Source organism: Sinohyriopsis cumingii, chromosome 11 (assembly GCF_028554795.1).
Source record: "Sinohyriopsis cumingii isolate HCF-2022 chromosome 11, ASM2855479v2, whole genome shotgun sequence".
Classification (NCBI taxonomy): Eukaryota; Metazoa; Mollusca; class Bivalvia; order Unionida; family Unionidae; genus Sinohyriopsis; species Sinohyriopsis cumingii.
This window is the reverse complement of record NC_142971.1, coordinates 33,877,949-33,899,782: the sequence shown is the minus strand read 5'-3', so window position 1 is coordinate 33,899,782 and position 21,834 is coordinate 33,877,949. Positions and strand designations below refer to the sequence as shown.

The window sequence follows — 21,834 nt, the reverse complement described above, 5'->3', positions numbered from 1 at the left end:
TTTCCTGTCAAACTGTTACTAGGCAGAAGTAGTGTTCCCATTGTTGTGAACATATTGACAAGCTCTCCACTTAGAACAGGACAGCTTATCATCAAGGGGTTTGACAGAGGTCGGAAGAGGTCATGTATAAACTTGTTTATGATGATCAACAAGGGATACTGTATCTATTAATTTTAAAATTCTTTGCATTTGAAATAGAGGCAATTAGTATCAGTCTTAGTCACTGCAAATATTTCAGCCATTCATCCGATAAAAGAAATACATAGTTTCATTGGGGTGATGGGAGTTGCTGTTGATAATGATCTAGGTTTATGAACAAAAACAATGTTTTGAAGCAGAATGGTGCTGTATATAGATGAAGAAGATTTACAATCACGGATTGGACATGACCTTTATATCTTACTTAACAATTTCATTTATGAGAAGTGTGCAGAATATTGTATCTCGTTGAAAGATATTGTTACAACTGTACAACAGAAAAGAAAGAATAGACTGAAATGCTTCACATGAGGTACTTACAAGGGCAATACATGTTATGCAGACATTTGTGTGAACAATTAAACATGGTGACCAAAAAAGGACCAGAGTAAATATAACCTTATGATTAACATCCAAATGCTTTACAAAGAACTGTTGGCAATAAAATGAAAGATTTTCATCGAGCAATTGTCAAAGATATAATAAAATGGCTTCTATATTCAAACAAAACAATAGATCAGATTTTGCTAATTCATTTATGCACAGATTACTTGTAGTAGAAAATGCATAGCATATAGAGTGCTTGTAGTAGAAAATGTGTAGCATATAGAGAAAATGTAGAAAATGTATAGCATTGACTACCTGTAGTAGAAAATGTATAGCAAGAAGTACTTGTAGTACAAAATGTATACCATAGACTACTTGTAGTAGAAAATGTATAGCATATAGACTACTTATGGTAGAAAATGTTATAGCACAGACTACTTGTAGTAGAAAATGTATAGCACAGACTACTTGTAATAGAAAATGTATAGCATAGAGCACTTGTAGTAAAAAATGTAACGCATATAGAGTACTTGTAGTAGAAAATGTAGAGACTAGACTACTTGTAATACAAAATGTATAGCATAGACTACTTGTAGTAGAAAATGTATAGCATAGACTACTTGTAATAGAAAATGTATGGCATAGAGCACTTGTAGTAGAAAATGTATAGCATATATAGTACTTGTAGTAGAAAATGTAGAGCATAGACTACAAAATGTATAGCATAGACTACTTGTAGTAGAAAATGTATAGCACAGACTACTTGTAGTAGAAAAAATATAGCATATAGAGTACTTGTAAAAAATGTAGAGTATAGACTAATTGTAATAGAAAATGTGTAGCATATAGAGTGCTGTAGTAGAAAATGTATAGCATATTTAGTATTAATAGTAGAAAACATATAGAATAGCGTTGTTGTTGTAGGTTTTGATGCCATTTTTCAGCACATGATATGCTTTACATGGCGGCCGGTATTAATGGTGGAGGAAGAACCCGGGAAATCCCCGGAAAGAACAACTGACCCTCGAGAAGCTACTGGCAAGCTTTCTCACATATCCACATTGGCCAAATCCGAGACTCGAACCCACTCATACAGAGGTGAGATGGCAGTGTTCCATAACAGAGAGCACTTTAGACCACTTGGCCACTCGGGGCCCCTATAGCATAGAGTACTTGTAGTAGAAAATGTATAGCATATAAAATACTTGTGGTAGAAAATGTCTAACATAAGTTACTTGTGGTACAAAAAGTTTAGCATATAATACTTGTAGTACATAATATATAGCATATAGAGTATTTATAGTAGAAAGTGTATATCATAGAGTACTTGTAGTACAAACTGTATAGTACACTGAGGGACATATCGTAAAAAATGTATAGCATATAGAGTACTTGTAGTAGAAAATGTACAGCACAGAGTATTCGTTGTAGAAAATGTAGACAATGTACAGCACATAGAGGACTTATAGTAAAAAATATATAGCATACAGAGTACTTGTAGTAAAAATTGTATAGCATATAGTCATTGTAGAAAATGTATTGCATAGACTACTTGTAGTACAAAATATATAGTACAGACTAACTGTAGTAGAAAATATATAGCAAATAGAGTATTTATAGTAGAAAATGTATAGCACAGACTACTCATAGTAGAAAATGTATAGCATAGACTACCTGTAATAGAAAATGTAAAGCATATAGGATACCTGTAGTAGAAAATGTATAGCATATAGAGTACTTGCAGTAGAAAATGAACAGCATAGAGCACTTGTAGTAGAAACTGAATAGCATATAGAGTAATTGTAAAAATGTATAGCATAGAGTATTTGTAGTAGAAAATGTAAAGCACAAATTGTTTTGTTAAAATAAACAGATCAGGATCTTTGTTGTTTGAAGTTGGACTCTACTTATAATCTAGTATATAAGGTATCCTGAAATGAAAATAACTGGTTGCAGTTAAAGCTATCTGCTTGTTCCCAGTTACAAACAACATAGACCTAAATATGTCACTGCATGTGCCAGCAAGTCTATCTAATTCTAAGTATGATTTTGAGCAAAGAGTGTGGACCTCTCACCCAAATCTCCATGCTTGGAGAGAGTGCAAATCTTCACCTACATCTCCAAGCCTGGAGTGAGTGTAGATCCTCAAATAAAACTCCAGTCCAGGAGAGTGTGTAGACCCTCACCTAGATCTCCTGGCCTGGAGATCATATAACTCTGACCCTGATTTTGAGACAGACTTTACTCCAAGTCAATCAAAAGTGATGTTACAAATGTTGTTGTTGTTGTTGTTGTAGGGTTTAATGCCATTTTTCAGCACACGATAGGCTATACATGGCGGCCAGTATTAATGGTGGAGGAAGAACCCAGGAAAACCCCGGAAAGAACCACCGACCCTCAAGAAGCTACTGGCAAGCTTTCTCACCTACCCACATTGGCCGAATCCGAGACTCGAACCTACGCAGACAGAGGTGAGATGGTAGTGATCCGTAACGGAGAGCGCTTTAGACCACTCGGCCACTCAGAGCCCCTGTTACAAATGTAAACCAGTTTTAGCTGACTTTACTCCAAGTGAGTCAAAAGTGGTGTTAAAAATATCATGATTGGCTGATCCAAAGTATAAAGCACACACTCTAAGGTTTGTTCCTGGTCTAAAATTTACCCAAAACTGAGATGTTTTCATGTATGTAGCAAAATCTACAGTGCATGACTACAAGTACAGATCTACTGCCCACTTAAATGAGAAGCAAGGATACACTGTACTTTTAATTAACAGTAACAATAGCCTTGAAAGTACACCCAACCCCATGACAAACAAAAAACAAACCACACAACCCAAACCAAAAAGGTCTTTCTCATGCAGAGAGGAACACATATAAAGAAGCTTCATTCAAATGAATTGTGTTAAAAAACTGTCTACAAATGAAACCTTGAACTTGATGCTTAATGAAGCCCAACATCATTAGAACTCTTTCTTGGGCTATAAGAGAAAAAAATGTACCAAACCGAAATACATTATGCACAACTTAAGTTGTTGAAATTATGGGTTTAATGCCATTTTTCAGCACATGATAGGCTATACATAGAAGCCAGTATATCTGGTGTAAGAAGAACCTGGGAAAACTCGGGAAAAACTACCAACCCACAGGAAGCTACTGGCAAGCTTTCTCACTTACGCGGACACATTGGCCAACTAGAACTTAAGTTATCATACAGAAGGAAATGCACAGACAAAATCTAGATTTAGAAACTGTGACCTTAGCCTTGGAGCCACTGACCCCCAAATCAACTGAATTCTTAACATGGCAATGGGAAAGCAGTGTACTAAATTTCACTGAATTCTTGACATGACAATGGGAAATCAGTATACAAAATTTCAGACTTCTTAACATGGCAGTGGGAAAGCAGTGTATTAAATTTCACTGAATTCTTAACATGGCAATGGGAAAGCAGTGTACTAAATTTCACTGAATTCTCTTAGCTAGAATGTTCTCGAGGGTCGGTGGTTCTTTCCGGGGATTTCCCGGGTTCTTCCTCCACCATTAATACTGGCCGCCATGTATAGCCTATCGTGCGCTGAAAAATGGCGTTAAACCCTACAACAACAACAACAACAACAACAACTTAGCTAGAATGTAAGTTATCATCTGGAAATGTACAGGCAATGTCTATTTTTAGGAACAGTGACCTTGAAGCTGCTGACCGCAAAATCAATAGCTTTGTTTTTTTTTAAATATGTATGTTGATGAATATACATTCATCAAGTTGTAAATATAGCAACTATAATACACAGGAATTGTAGTTGGTATGTAAAAGAACTTCTGAATAAAGTTTCTGTTAGAAGAAATCATTACTGCAAATTACTTTTACTATGCATCAAGCTGAATGTAATATATATCTGGTAATTTTGCATTCCTTTACTGCAGTTCAAAAATCTGAAGTTTTATGCATTTGCTACAAGAGTTAAATTTTGAAAATAACTTTCCAACTAAAAGTCTGAGTTTAATATTATAGTCAGAAAGTGTCATGACGTACAGCCTAGGCCATGCAGTGTGCTACCGTGGATTGTAAGGGAAGCAAAATTTATGTTTAACAGAAAGACAATTAAAAATAGAACAACAAGGACCAGATTGTCACTCTGAATTTAAATTCTTAAGATTTATCAGGACCATACTTAAAAAGTTACATTAAAAGAAGTAAACAATTTTACTGAAGAAAAAGAAACATGGAATAATTTAAATACAATCTCATTCTTGAAACTCCAGATTTTTTATTGCTACACTCCATGTGGATCTTTCATGGTAATGTGATGGTATAAACCTTCTGAACTCTCTAGGTGTCACAGGTGCAACTAGAAACAGAATGTCAACTCAGATCCATCTGTGCATTATGTAACTGACAGATTTGGGTCCTCAATGCTGGATGCATATTCAAAAGTAGTATATGCGGCATTAAACAGGTTTAAACAATCAGTACCATGACCTGTTACACCCCATTTGCTAATCAAACACCAACTGAAGGCTGATTCAACATTCAACATTCAAACAAGCAGTGAGTACACAATTGCTTGGATATATAAACATAAAAATAGAATGAATTGCATTTGTAATGGTTTAACAAGGAGAGGTTTTATACTGTTAATCTTCTATCTTATGATACAAATGTTCAAAAGGAGAAAAAAATATCTAAATGCTTACCTAGCAACGTCATAAGTAATACAAATACCACATATCATGACTTTAATTTGAACAGGTGTTAACTAGTAATATTTTCATTATGTACTTTGTTTTTCAATTGCTTTGCCAATTTTCTGTATGTAAAGACAATAAATTTAGACATTCTGCAGTAAATAAAGTATTCAATGTGTAAGCAACAATAAGTGTTGCTTCTTATGTCAATCTGGACTACATGAATTTACTTCTGAAACCTGAAAACTGAAAAACGACACAATCTCATGATGAATTAAAAGTAAAGTGTTATCATTGATATTTATGATCACTCCACATTTTGCAATTTCATTCCCTTGAGCTTACCTGTAATGTTGCATAAGAAAATTCCCAAAGAGCTAATTCATATCCATTAATCACAATGGAATTACATCACTACTCCCAATTAACACGAAATGTGCTTCCCAAGGTGAAAACTCAATATATCCAACTGTAAGCCATACAATTTCCTAGCCTGGAATTAAATTATTCACACACAAAAAATCCCACAGAAAACAGACTATAGTTTAATCCCTATGAATGAAGACAAATTTATTCCAAATCAAGTAATTAGTCCTGTAGGTACTGTGGCAGTTATTCTGAATGCACAATCCAGACTCTTCAATGAATGCAGCTATTGTAGAAATACCAATTCAGAACATTTCAAGTAGACTCTCCATCAAGCCAATTGTGTGCTTAGTAAACCCACTTTGTATTGTAGCAATGACATCTAGCCAGCAAGTCACCTGTTCTCAAGTGTTTCGGGGAATCTGATAAACACTGAGACCTTTAGACAATCAATAGCACTGCCACATTCTCACATGCTAGGTGTGAAATAAAACTGTGATAAAGTAACATCGATCTGTCCCAGTAAAACAAGTGTCTGAGTTTACAGTACTTCTAAAGCTTGGATGTTTTGATTCACAGAATGAAGAATTTCACTATCATAGCAAATCACAGTTAAAATGTAACACTGACATGCTTACATAGCCAGTAAACTACAGTTTTTATCTGTGGGTATGACTTTTAATTTTTATCCACATGAATTACCCATAATAATTTTCTTTCAAGGTTAAATGGCACTTGTATCTATACTATTCAATGGCTATGTAGTCAGCCTAAAGTCTGACTTGTTTAATAAAACACATCCAGTCTTGACAAAAAAATTTACTGGTTTTAAGGAATGATAGTCATGCATCAGGAGGTGTGAAGTGAGCTACACCTGTATGAAGTTGTAAGTACTTGTTAAATCCCTTTGAACTTCCATTTAACCAAACCCTAGAAGGCTTGATATTCTAGATTATGTATTGTTTAAATATCAACACCAAACTCCAAATTAACAACAGAATCATGACAACAGATCATACAATAATGTGGAACATTTCATGTCACTCCATTGAAAATCAAATTTATCCAAGATGAATTGCACCTCTGTGGTCTGCACCATGTTTACATCTGGCCATACATAGCAACACATTACAAGCAATGAATCAAATACATTTATTAATTCACTCTGATTCTATTACTTATAATTATCCCTTTGTATTATACAAAAATATCTTTTAAGCAAACCTCTATATTCAAGCCTTTATTTGGAATCTAACTGAAAACATATATGTCACAGCAGTCCCTTAATAAGGGTAATGTAATACAGAAATCCTACTCTATTTGATCACACACAATTTCAACCTCTCCCTTTCAATGACTATTTATCCAGTGTCAAGGCAAATTCATTAGAAAGAAAAACCTGATTTAATTATACATGGGTTGCCTATTCAAAATGCATGTATATGTATTAAATGTATACTGCATTACAATTCTCACATCATGATTCACAAACAGGTTTTGAATGCCCATGATGTAACTGGAGACATAGAAAACTGATATGTGGGAAAAGTGCAAGTTTTAGGACAATATATTTTTGATAACACAATTTCTGAAAATAAAAAGTATCACTTTAAACAACTATAAATTTTACAATTTCAAATTTTAAAAATGTAGTTTACTGTACCATCCAGGCCTCTACAAAAATAAAAACTGGCAAAAGTGTTAAGATGTTCACCATGTCAGAATTGTCATGACTGCTGAGTGGATTCATGGACAGAACTATTATGCATTATTAGCAAAGCATGAGAAAGTTAAAGAATCGATCTTGGAGGGTTCAGTTTGTTTATTTTGCTGGTTTTAATGGCATATTAACATGATTTTGGCTTTATCATGCAAAAGGAATGGGAGGTAGGTAGCTTTCTGAAGGATATCAAATTCTGGCTGGTCTGAGCAGGTATCAAACCTGCATCCCTTCAATTTTGAGTCCAATGCTTTACCAACTGTGCCACCACAGCTCCCTTAAAATTGTGATCCCAATAATAGATGTACATACGTTTCAACTGACCCTACTGCGAAAGATTTTCATCTTCTCCTACCTCATTAGCATATCCATTTTTATATTGGTTAAAATGTGTTAATGATAGTGCTTATGATAATGATTTTAACCTTCACATTTCAAGAAATTAATAAATTCAGCCCATACGTTCTTTTAGATGCTGTTCAGAGGTAAAATGTAATTCAAGTAAATTGCAGTCAGTTGTTTAAGTGTCTGTGGTGTATGCATACATGTATACTGCATTACAATTCTCATCATTCACAAACAGGTTTTGAATGCCCATGATGTAAATGATTGCAATCAATGTCATGTAATTACTCAGTTTTTGTGTGGCTGTCAGGTAAGTGCAGGCAGATGGGTCAACTGCAAAGCTAAATCCTAATTCCCTTGCTCACCAAATTCCACTTCCATCAGCCAATCAGTCTCAACCATCCAGAACATTAAACACATAAATTATACCTCTCAAAATTGAGACTAATATCAGTGATCACTAACGTACCATATGTTGAGATATTCAGAGATTTATTTCCTATATAAAAAAGTCTGTTCTAAGTAATCCCTTACGAACCATCCCCTTTACAGCCATATTACATGTAATTAACTTAAGAGTAAATAAGTTCAAGTTTAATTAATTTCCACAAAATAGCTGTAACTCATTATATGCATCTCTATGACATATCTATAAGCCCCAAAAGGGAGGATAATTTTCATACAATTCCAAGGTCTCTCGGTCATGCTTCCAGAGTTTAATTTCTAACAGAATACAATTTCTAATACCTACAATTTTTCTTAAATGACATTTATTGTAAATAATAACTGACTTTTAGTACTTAAATCTAAGTTAAAAACCAAATGACCATTTCTTCTTGTTCTATTCTAGAACTGTCAATTAAGTGAAATGTTCACACCATCCAACAAAAAGAGGGCAATTTTCGGAATATAGGAGGATCTTAATGAAGAAGTAAAAGGAGGGCTTGAAAATATAAAGAATGATTTTTGCATAGTTGGTTGAGCTTTGATGCAATCATGTATAAATCAGAGTAAATCCCAAAATCTAGAATAAACCCAGAACCAAGCAAATATTATCGTAAAAAAATTGCAGTTTGAGTTTAACTTAAGTATTCTGTAGATAAATAAAATAGGCTTTTTGAGTTGTTATTGTGTAGATAAATACAATAAGGCTCATTTGAGTTGTTATTGTGTAGAATGAATACAATAAGGCTTTTTGGACTTGTTATTGTGTTGATAAATAAATTAGGCTTGTTTGAGTTTTTATTGTGCGGATAAAAAAATACAGCTCATTAGAGTTTTTATTGTGTAGACATATCAAATAAGACTTTTTGAGTTATTACTGTGTAGATAAATAAAAAACAAGGCTTTTTGAGTTATTATTGTGTAGATAAATAAAATATGGCTCATTTGAGTTATTATTGTGTAGATAAATAAATTATGGCTCATCTGAGTTAATATTGTGTAGATAAATAAAAGATGGCTCAGTTGAGTTTTTAAAATATAGACCACATGTAATATTATAACAAAGTTTCAGTTCTGTGCAGCAAGAAATGCAGAATATCAGTGACTTTCAAAAACTTTAACACAAAACTTTTACATTTCTGATGATGACGATGACACAGATGCTGTTAATGGAAGAAGTAACTACTGTACCCCACCATGCTAATGTACCGTATATACTCACTTTTAAGTCTAACTACTGCTGCTGTTGTGGGGTTTAAGGCCATTTTTCAGCACACAATAGGATATGCATGGTGGCCAGTATTAATGGTGGAGGAAGAACCTGGGAAAACCCCAGAAAGAACCAACAACCCATGAGAAGCTACTGGCAAGCTTTCTCACATACCCACATTGGCCGAATCCTAGACTTGAACCCATGCAGAGGAGAGATGGCAGTGATCCATAACGGAGAATGCTTTAGATCACTTGGCCACTCTGGCCTCAAGTCCAACTGCAAACTGCACACATCCAGATCTGCCATTGCATAATGCACCAGCAGGTCTTGGTCTATGCAGTTTGTTAGGAGTAATCAGTAGAACAACAATATAGACCCTGATCTTCTATGGCAGATCATGATCTCTGTTGTTTGCTGTTTTAATCTATGCATAAGTGAGTATATATGGTAGGTTAGAAAAAAATGTGCTTTTTGGAGTAATTACAATGACTGTAATGGATGATTCTCTATACACACGTCTTCCTATAAGGATATTATGTGTTAAATGCTCTGTTAACGTACTGCTTCATTTATGTAAATAGCTGTCATCATTTATTAACAGCAAGATATTACACCATTACTGAAGTGGATGGCATTAATTAGGGTGATATTACACAATCACTGTAGTGGATGGCACAAATTAGGATTATATCACACCATTACTACAGTGGATGACATTAGTGAAGATAATATTACACCATTACTGCAGTGGATGGCATTAAGATGATATCACACTATTTCTGTAGAGGATGGCATTAATCAGGATGATATCACACCATTACTACAGTGGAAGGCATTAATTAGGATGATATCACACCACTACTACAGTGGAAGGCATTAATTAAGATGATATCACACCATTACTGTAGTGGATGGCATTAATTAAAATATCACACCATTACTAAAGTGGATAACATTAATTATGATGATATCACACCATTACCAAAATTGACATTATTAATTAGGATGACATCAGACCATTACTGCATTGGAAGGTAAACGAAACAGAAACTGTGATGGACAGTTATTGATAAATTAATCTCTGAATTTCATATCTTAGCAACATCGAATGTCCTCATAAAGTTAAAGATAATGTATGAGTAATATTTCAATTCACAGAGAATTGTGAATATTATTGGTTTCCATTAATTTAAAAAACTTTATTGAAGTTTGAAGTTCTCTTCTTTAATCAGGTCCATGTTACTTTGCCATCCATGGAGGAATCCAAATAACTAGTCATGTGACCATGTTCCATGCTTTATCAAATAACTAGTATGCAATCTGACATGTCTTATGCAATTTGTATTAATGTAAATATATAATCTAGTACTAATATTAAAAATATAATTTTCTATATTCATATGTTTGGATGTTATGTTGAAACAATGATCTACCACGATTATAAGGTTAACTAAGTCATACATGAAATTCACAATCCCTCCATGCTATAAAATTTGAAAGGAATGGAAACTGTATAATGGGGCAACCTTATCACACAATGTAAACATAGGAGTTACCATATCCTAGTCTTATTGGTCTGATTACTAGAATAAAACCCATGAATTATGCAGGATGGCAGTTGTAAATTAAACAGAAATAAATCTCTCTGTTTGCAGAGCTCTCATTCATTGGCTAGTGAGAGTGTTTGCCCTGACTGTGAAACTTATTAAATAATCTCATTGTCTATATGTTTTATCCTCTTATAGTGCCATATTGCTTTTGAAACTGTGTTGATCAACAATAAATTGCTACCTACTAAGATAGTGTCCTTGTCTCTTAGACCAGCCACTATATTCTGATGGAGACTGAAATATCAAAGAAGATTATGCAATCTGCATCATTCAATTCACCAACTATACTGTATATGCTCGCAAGTCTAACTGCAAGCAAAGTAGACCATAATCTGCCATTGTATAATGCACCAGCAGATCATGGTCAATGTTTATTTTACTGATTACTCCTAATGAACTGCATATTCCCAGATTTTTCAGTGCAATATGTGATAGAAAATCTGGGTCTGTGCAGTTTTCAGTTGGTTACATGAGTATATAGAGAACATGATGGCAATATGCCTGACAGATATCAGTGTTCTAATCAACACAATGATATTATGGTTACATGAGTATATAGAGAGCATGATGGCAATATGCCTGACAGATATCAGTGTTCTAATCAACACAATGATATTATGGTTACATGAGTATATAGAGAGCATGATGGCAATAGGCCTGACAGATATCAGTGTTCTAATCAACACAATGATATTATGGTTACATGAGTATATAGAGAGCATGATGGCAATAGGCCTGACAGATATCAGTGTTCTAATCAACACAATGATATTATGGTTACATGAGTATATAGAGAACATGATGGCAACAGGCCTGACAGATATCAGTGTTCTAATCAACACAATGATATTATGGTTACATGAGTATATAGAGAGCATGATGGCAATAGGCCTGACAGATATCAGTGTTCTAATCAACACAGTGATATTATGGTTACATGAGTATATAGAGAGCATGATGGCAATAGGCCTGACATATATCAGTGTTCTAATCAACACAATGATATTATGGTTACATGAGTATATAGAGAGCATGATGGCAATAGGCCTGACAGATATCAGGGTTCTAATCAACACAATGATATTATGGTTACATGAGTATATAGAGAACATGATGGCAATAGGCCTGACAGATATCAGGGTTCTAATCAACACAATGATATTATGGTTACATGAGTATATAGAGAACATGATGGCAATAGGCCTGACAGATATCAGGGTTCTAATCAACACAATGATATTATGGTTACATGAGTATATAGAGAACATGATGGCAATAGGCCTGACAGATATCAGTGTTCTAATCAACACAATGATATTATGGTTACATGAGTATATAGAGAGCATGATGGCAACAGGCCTGACAGATATCAGTGTTCTAATTAACACAATGATATTATGGTTACATTAGTATATAGAGAGCATGATGGCAATAGGCCTGACATATATCAGGGTTCTAATCAACACAATGATATTATGGTTACATGAGTATATAGAGAGCATGATGGCAATAGGCCTGACATATATCAGGGTTCTAATCAACACAATGATATTATGGTTACATGAGTATATAGAGAACATGATGGCAATAGGCCTGACAGATATCAGGGTTCTAATCAACACAATGATATTATGGTTACATGAGTATATAGAGAACATGATGGCAATAGGCCTGACAGATATCAGTGTTCTAATCAACACAATGATATTATGGTTACATGAGTATATAGAGAGTATGATGGCAATAGGCCTGACAGATATCAGTGTTCTAATCAACACAGTGATATTATGGTTACATGAGTATATAGAGAGCATGATGGCAATAGGCCTGACAGATATCAGTGTTCTAATCAACACAGTGATATTATGGTTACATGAGTATATAGAGAGCATGATGGCAATAGGCCTGACAGATATCAGTGTTCTAATCAACACAATGATATTATGGTTACATGAGTATATAGAGAGCATGATGGCAATAGGCCTGACAGATATCAGTGTTCTAATCAACACAGTGATATCATGGTTACATGAGTATATAGAGAGCATGATGGCAATAGGCCTGACAGATATTAGTGTTCTAATCAACACAATGATATTATGGTTACATGAGTATATAGAGAGCATGATGGCAATAGGCCTGACAGATATCAGTGTTCTAATCAACACAATGATATTATGGTTACATGAGTATATAGAGAACATGATGGCAATAGGCCTGACAGATATCAGTGTTCTAATCAACACAGTGATATTATGGTTGCAAAGTAAGTTTCATCAAAATCCTCACAAGTACTGATTTAATGGTAGTACATGTACATGCGATGGTAAGTCAGTCAAAGGGTGAGAACACACATTACCTCAATAATGTACTGCAAAATCTTGCTAATGACCAAACTTGACTAATTTTGTTGGCAACAATCAAATACAATTTATCTAATAAAAGTTTTTCTTCTTCAGGTATTTGTTTTTTATATTGGCTATAGCATTTCAAATATTTAAAACTATAATATCAAGTAGATAATATTTATATCTGTAATATCAAGTAGATAATATTTATACCTATAATATCAAGTAGATAATATTTATGCCTATAATATCAAGTAGATAATATTTATACCTATAATATCAAGTAGATAATATTTATACCTATAATATCAAGTAAATATTTATACCTATAATATCAAGTAGATAATATTTATACCTATAATATCAAGTAGATAATATTTATGCCTATAATATCAAGTAGATAATATTTATACCTATAATATCAAGTAGATAATATTTATACCTATAATATCAAGTAGATAATATTTATACCTATAATATCAAGTAGATAATATTTATGCCTATAATATCAAGTAGATAATATTTATACCTATAATATCAAGTAGATAATATTTATACCTATAATATCAAGTAGATAATATTTATACCTATAATATCAAGTAGATAATATTTATACTTATAATATCAAGTAGATAATATTTATACTTATAATATCAAGTAGATAATATTTATACCTATAATATCAAGTAGATAATATTTATACCTATAATATCAAGTAGATAATATTTATACCAATAATATCAAGTAGATAATATTTATACCAATAATATCAAGTAGATAATATTTATACCTATAATATCAAGTAGATAATATTTATACCTATAATATCAAGTAACCTAATCACTGAAACACAGCTTATTTTCCCCAAAATCAGTTGAGAATAATGGGTCCACTATATCTATGCATTTTCCATAATCACTTGGAAAACGAAGTGTGTCTGTTATATCAATGGAGGGATTCCACTTCACACAACTTTTTGTAAAGTATTTAAAGATGCATTATGTATTTGTCTTGGATTAAGCCCACATTTATCTAATACGTATAGACTAATATCCAGAATCAATCCTGAACACTAATATATTTACAAAACACAATTTCTCATGCAAATACCATTTTCTGAAACCAGCCTTTTAGAAAATTAAATTAGTGGCCAATTTATTTTATGTTATTAAATACTTTATGTTAATAACCAAATGCAGGAATCAGTGATCATATTCACAGTTTGAAAAATATCCATATATATTTATGTGTTTGTCTGTACACTTACTATTTCCCATTTCCTTTAATTACCCTCTCTGATATTTCTTTCAAATTAAACTTGCTGTAGACCCTCTCTGATATTTATTTCGAATTAAACTTGCTGTATACCCGCTCTGATATTTCGAATTAAACTTGTTGCATACCCGCTCTGACATTTCTTTCAAATCAAACTTGCTGTATACCCGCTCTGATATTTCTTTCAAATCAAACTTGCTGTATACCCACTCTGATATTTCTTTCAAATCATACTTGCTGTATAAACTTTCTGACATTTCTTTCAAATCAAACTTGCTGCAGATTTCCACTAATACCTGTAATACCTTTCACTATATTGATTTAATTATGATAGTTCTTGATTCCTGGCAGTGTGCGCAAGCATGCATGCATGCATGCACACACATGTGCATGCACACACATGCACATGCACACACACATGCACACACACACACACACACACACACACACACACACACACTCAGCAAATCTCAAAGCATGACCTTGTAATTCACTTTAAGCTTTCCATACATTAATTCAAAACCAAGTAACACAGCATGGTAAATAGTCACAACTTCTACAAACCTGTGGTATTGGATGCTGTAGATATGTGTTCTACATATAATCTTAGTAAAACATACTATACTCACCAACTTACTAAATATGTCAATGCATGGGAATGCCAGCAGTAAAGAATAGCCTTGATGTAATGGTACAAAATTTAACTTTGCAACAATAAAAATTGTTCCTCTACAATAAATTATATTTTTCAAAATCTTCCAATTGTGTTTAGTTATACTCGAAAGGATACAGTACAATTCCACCAGATTTAGCACAAACTATGCACTGACAAAGCAGTTACTAATCAGGGTGTTTAAAAGTTAAAAGTGCATCAGGAAAAATAACTTAAGTATGCAAATGACAAAATGGAAAAATGTTTTTTGATGGCATATTTAAACTCAATTCATGAAAGAAGTTTAATAATGCATATTTACTCTCACAAAACCACATATATACTCCATTATAAACAGTCCAAATGCAAATTGTACAGACCATGACCTGTTACTGCATAATGTGCCAACTGATCGGGGTTTATGCAGTTAATCAGCATAGAAAACAAAATTTACCCCAATCTGTCAGTGCATTATGCAATGGTAAATCATGGTTTATTTTGTTCGCAGTTGAATTAAATTTGTAAGCGCCTATAAAAAGCAAGTTTAGTAGAATGTAAGTTCTTCACATAATGTAAAATTCTTATCAAACATGGCATTATCCTGAAATTCATTCAAAAGAATGTCTTTTTGTCAGTTTAATAATACCAGTTTTTATATAGATTCATTGATTTGGGTTGCCACAGCAACACAAGTAGGTAGAAGTGGAATAAACTGCCTTTCCAGGAACATAAAAAGTAGCCAATACAGACTGATCTGATGGTATGATTCAAACCTACTGGGTTTTTGAGTCACAAGTCTGGCTTACTAACCAATGAGCCACCATGGCTCCATGCCAATAGATGGAGATAAAAATGAAAAATCCCATATATTTCTCAACATCTGTCCACAGCATCACTCCAATCTCCACTTATGAATGATGGGAAAAATGGAAGAATAAAAGATTTGTTAAACTTTGAAAAAGTATAAAAGACTGATTTTAATAATGTGTATTGTATCAAATAGCCGACATAAAACAATTTTTCCTACTGTTATATATAAATTCTGAGGATAGAGTTTCAGCCTACCTATTGTCTGGCTGAGAGTTGTGTCTTCCTGACTTCTGTCCTTTTATTTAAAAGATGTTTACTTGAATTTACTTGAAGTTAAGTTCAAAGCCTGACCTTGCTGTCATGAATTAGTGAAATTAGTATATAGATGAGATAAACAACTATTCATTCCTGTTTTAAGTTTAGTCTGTGGAATCATTTACTGATGTGTTCAGATAAGATTTGAGAGGAATTATTTATTTAAAGTATTCATTGGAATTTAACAAAGTGCTTACAGGGTGTTTTGGACTAAAATGTCAATTTGGGAAAATTGTTGACTCATCTGAAGACATTCTGGATTATATCATTGTGACACATTAAACTATTGGTACATTAGGACATTCAAGACCAGTGGTACAACAGCACATTCAATATTGGAATTTATTTGGAACATTCTAAACATCTGGACATCTGATAGAACATTTAGGATTATTCACAATATTTTCAGTACCTCTTAAATTTTCACATTGTGACTTTGACAAATAAATTATTTGTCAATGTTACTAAAATTGTTTGTTTTGCTTCCTTCTGTCACTTATGTTATGACCAAATAATCATAACACTATAACTGTAATGTTAGTGCAGGTATTAGAACAAAACAAAAAAAACACACATCTTCAGCTGTTTAAAAAATATCACACATTAACACTTCCAACCTTTCATCATATCAAGACTGCAAAATGAACATAACATGCACTCTCAATCCTACCTTCTGCATATGATGTGTCCCTATCAAAGGGCAGATCAGCTGTAATTACCATAAAATAAAGTCTTAAATTAATGACATGCATACAGGGTCATTAGCACCAAAACTGGTATAGACTAGCCAATTTGAAGCCAAAAGTAAAACCTGTGTTTCATTTATTTGTAGAATTATACCAAGTACAACACAGTTTATAAATAAAATGAAACTTGATATTATGGTGTATACATAATTTTATTATGTAACATTCATTTCTATACCTATATTTCTTGTCCAAACTTAGATATGTTACTGCCATAATAGTGTAGCTGTAAGCAACTGCGTCTGTATATTTCAGAAATGTATTTCAGTGACATCTGCTCCTCTTCTCATGTATGCATTACCTTATTATATGTTATACATACAAGCATTCTACGTAATATCCAAACAAGCATTCTATGTCACTTCCACACAAGACAAATGGCACCCAGTTATATATGTAAAGGCTGCAGAGCTATAGTAGTTGCAAATTGTGTGAAAAACTGAATAGATGGATAGACAAATGGATGGATGGTACTACAGAACTACCATATCTTGATGCTGGACTTTCATTATCAGTTTCAAAATAAAAACTGTATCTGATACATGAGGAAGAATATTAAAGGCAGTATCAAATAAGGCAAAAATTTGATTTCTGTAATTGACCTAATAATCAATTTTAGAGAACCTATCTCCTGTAAACAATAACTACTAGAAGTAATCATACTTTGGGGCGAATTCCATATTATTGGAAAATATATGCAATTTCCAGGGCCCTTCATTTTGTCAGATCAAAAAATATTCACAAGATGCCTTATTTATGCACAAAGCAAGACATACAAAAATTCATACCTTTGCTCCAGACAATGAGAGCTGAATGTCCAGTAATTTTCTCACACCAGACTTGAGATGGCGGCTGAACAAGACCAGTGTAGTGGACATTCAGTATTGGTCCTGGTCGGCAACCAGCATACTTGTCTCCCAAAAACAGATCTGAAACAAATTTGTTTGGAGTTTTGGTAATGTATGACATACAATAACTATAATACATGTACATGTTATGACACTAACTGATATAGACAGTACATACGAGTGATACACTTTACCTGCTGTAACCTGTATCCATTCCATGAAAATATGTTATTAATTTTGAGGAAGTTAAACAATCTTTAATTACAACATCAAGCTAAATTCATAATGAATTTGATGTAGTGTTTTGTTGTTTTTTGGGGTTTTTTTTAATAAAATGTTCAGTTTGTAAACTTACATGCATAAAATTGGGATAAAACCTGGCATGTTTAACTTCAAATTATGAATATAATAAAAAATGAAAAGAAAAGTTTCAAATCTAATTTTGATCTAAATAGGCCTGGATTTTGCCAGCAAATTAAGTTTGAACTTAAACTTTAATTCTAGATTTAACAAATTAATTGGCTGAAATTTAAGCTGAATTTGAATTTGACCAATCAAATGTCTTAAAAACGTACTTAACTTAAAGACATTATGCTGATAAAATGAGTCAGACCTGAACTTCACAAACTTGATTTAAGTTTAGACTCTAGCAATCTTATTGATTATAATTGACCAATCAGATGGCTTTAGTCTATATTTATCTACTCTGGTGAAATTGGACCTGGTTATCACAATTCAAATTCATTTCGAGTATGCCTAATAACACAAAAAAAGAATTCATATCTCTTGTAATAAAATAATAGAATAAAAGTAATTTGACATGCCATAGCGATAGGGAAATAATGGTTTTAATATTCATTAATTTCAGTGAAACTGACTATTATGTTCAAAATATCATGGTACTTTGATTTTGTGTGGCATACCAATTTTCATATGGTACCAACTTTGTGGTTGCTACATACAATAAATGTGATGTGATGTGATTTGGATTTTTAACGTAGCTACATTAAATGTGATGTGATGTGATTTGGATTTGTAACATAGCTACAATAAATGTTAATAAGCTTCCAACAATTTATCCATCTGTAACAATAACAGGGCTTTAAGAACTGTCTGTACTCGCTTAAAAGTCCATCTGCAAACTGCACAGACCAGATCTGCCATCGCATAATGCACCAGCAGATCTGGGTCTGTGCAGTTTGTTAGGAGTAATCAGTAGAACAAGTAACATAGACCCTGGTCTGCCAGTATTATGTCATGTTGTTGTTGTTGTTGTTGTAACACCATTTTTCAGCACATGATAGGCTATACATGTCGGCCAGTATTAATGATGGAGGAAGAATCCGGGAAAACCCCTGAAAGAACTACCGACCCACGAGAAGCTACTGGCAAGCTTTCTCACATACACACATTAGCTGAATCCGAGACTCGAACCCACGCAGACAGAGGTGAGATGGCAGTGATCCATAACGGAGAGCGCTTTAGACCACTCGGCCACTAGGAGCCCCCATTATGTCATGACAGATCAAAGACTGGTCGTCTGTAGTTGTAGGTGTAGTATGCTATGGCAGAGAAGTTCATTGTTGTTTGCAGTTGAACTCAACTTATAAATGAGTACATGTGGCATCAATGAAAATGCCAAATTTTGTAAAACCCTAAATATTGACATCCACAATTGAAAAAAATTAATTTGCAGTATTTTAGGTCATTCATTTCTTTTCTTTATGAAACTATTCATTACTGATAGTATGAATTCTAATTATCCTTTCAGAAGTTTGTCAATTTTTTATGTCAGTTACTATTTACTCTACCACACTGCAGTTACAATATGTGTTACTGTTTATTGTCAGGAAGGCATTTGACACTCTAAATTTTCACCTCACAGATGATTCCATTATTTACTTCATTCTGAAATTTAAAATTCTAAATTTCATATCTTTTTTAAAACAAAAATTATATCAGAATGTCTTTCTTCAACAAATGTAATTGAAAATTTTACTTCATTACATGTCCAATGTTAACCTAAGTCTAACTATCATTTACGAATTGCGAAGAAAGTTCAATGCATTCATTAAGGCAGTTGTGGAAAGCAAATATCAACATGTGCATTATTTAAAATCAATATTATACTGAATCAGCTAGATAACTTGTGACAAATAAATGGATAAAAGATACCATGTCAATGAGCAATGATTTATCATGTCAGTTTAGTTATTTTCCCCTAACAAGAAGCTAAATATCAACAAAAAAAATTCCATTATGATGATGTACCATCAACCCTACATACATCAAAAGATAGCATTTGTTGTGAAAAATCAAACCAAGCATGAAATAATATCACATTATAATTTGGAACCTTGTTCGATTTATTTGGTTTTGTGGATTTCAAACCATTATTCAGCATAGGTTATGCTATACATGGCAGAGAGTATAATTGGTGGAGGAACAATCTGAAAACCTCAGGTTGAACAACCAACCCACAGGAAGTTAGTGGCAAGGTTTCTCACATACCCACACCAGCCAAGCTGAGACTCAAACCCAAAAAACAGAGGTGACCTGCAAAGGCAAGTGCCTTAGACCACTCGGCCAATTGTGATCACAAACTGATTCGGATCAGCTATAGTACAATGTTCCCCCAGATCTGGGTCTACACAGTTCATTCTGAAGTTGGTATAAACAAGGCTTTAATGTACTGGTATTATTATAAGCATGAGAGCAATTTACAAATAACTGGGTCACAACATCCCATTCTAAAGTCTCAGCTCATAAGAGTGTGCCAGTATTGGGGTAGTCAATAAAACATCAACCAATATCAAGGGAACATTACCAGTTTGTTGTGAGAAATCTTAATTACAAGCTTGATATTTCAATGTATCTAGGACAAAAAAATGAGGTAGACTCCAGCCTGCTATCATAAATTGCAGAGTATACTTTGATGTGTTGAAGTTTACATTAATTTGCATGTAAACGGTGTTATAATTGATTCTGATAAAACATGAATAGTGATTTATGTAACTCTAAAATAATAAAATTGTCTTCATCATTGTCAAATAAAACCAGGTAATTATTAGCTTGTTTACAAAAAAATCTGGTTTCGATATACCTTTGCTTCATGTCTTTCCAATTGATGGTTACTTTGATCAGCTATTTTTATATTTCATACACTGATATCAAGTTTGTAAGAATTTTATTGGTATTAGGATGATTTCAATCTTTGCTGTTGTTTATGGCAGTGAAATTAAAGGTATATTACATTTGGAATTTGTATTCCTAAAAATGTTTGATGAAAAATTACCCCAAGAGGTAGTAAAGAGAGATAAAGTAGAAAAAGAAAACAATAAAACTGTGCCTGCTTTCTACATGTGGTTTTAAAATATTTTGGAGATAATGTTTAAAGTATTTTTTCTTTACTCATTCCTAGCATGTTAATGATAAATTGCTTTGTTAAAATGTCAAGATATGATCAAAATCAGCCAGCTTATTGCTGTATACAGAAAACAAAGACTTGCCATTTATAATGTCATAGTGTGCTGAAGCACTCAAATACAGGTGTATTGGACCATTTTGATGGCCTGGTGGTTAGAGCATCTGCCTCAGAAGTGGAAGGTCATGGGTTTGAACCCTGGCCAAGTCATACCAAAGACTTATAAAATTATACTAAAAGCTGCCTCACTAAATGCTCAGCATTAAGAGGTTAGTGTTAGGACTAGTTGGCAAAGTGTCAGGATAAAGTCAAGTGTCAGGATAATGTGATGGGGTGGGACATCATGCTACTTGTCTGTGGCATGATGCCCGAGTGCTAGACATCACTATAAACTGCCATACTGCAGACATGGTAGTGATATGACTGAAAAATTGTTAAAGCTAAGTTAAAAATCCCAATGACACCCACACATACAGTTGTAATAGGAATGAGAATTATGTTACAA

The 21,834-nt window shown here is 33.3% G+C and overlaps 1 protein-coding gene across 1 annotated transcript in view; it reads right to left on the bottom strand.

Moving 5' to 3' along the window:
* The window catches only part of LOC149787886 (uncharacterized), a 227,682-nt gene that overhangs the window by 55,945 nt on the left and 149,903 nt on the right, over nucleotides 1-21,834 (bottom strand). The window contains exon 41 of the mRNA XM_089974127.1: nucleotides 17,846-17,986. Within this exon, the coding sequence (XP_089830253.1) occupies nucleotides 17,846-17,986 (141 nt within the window). The remainder of the gene's footprint in view (nucleotides 1-17,845; nucleotides 17,987-21,834) is intronic.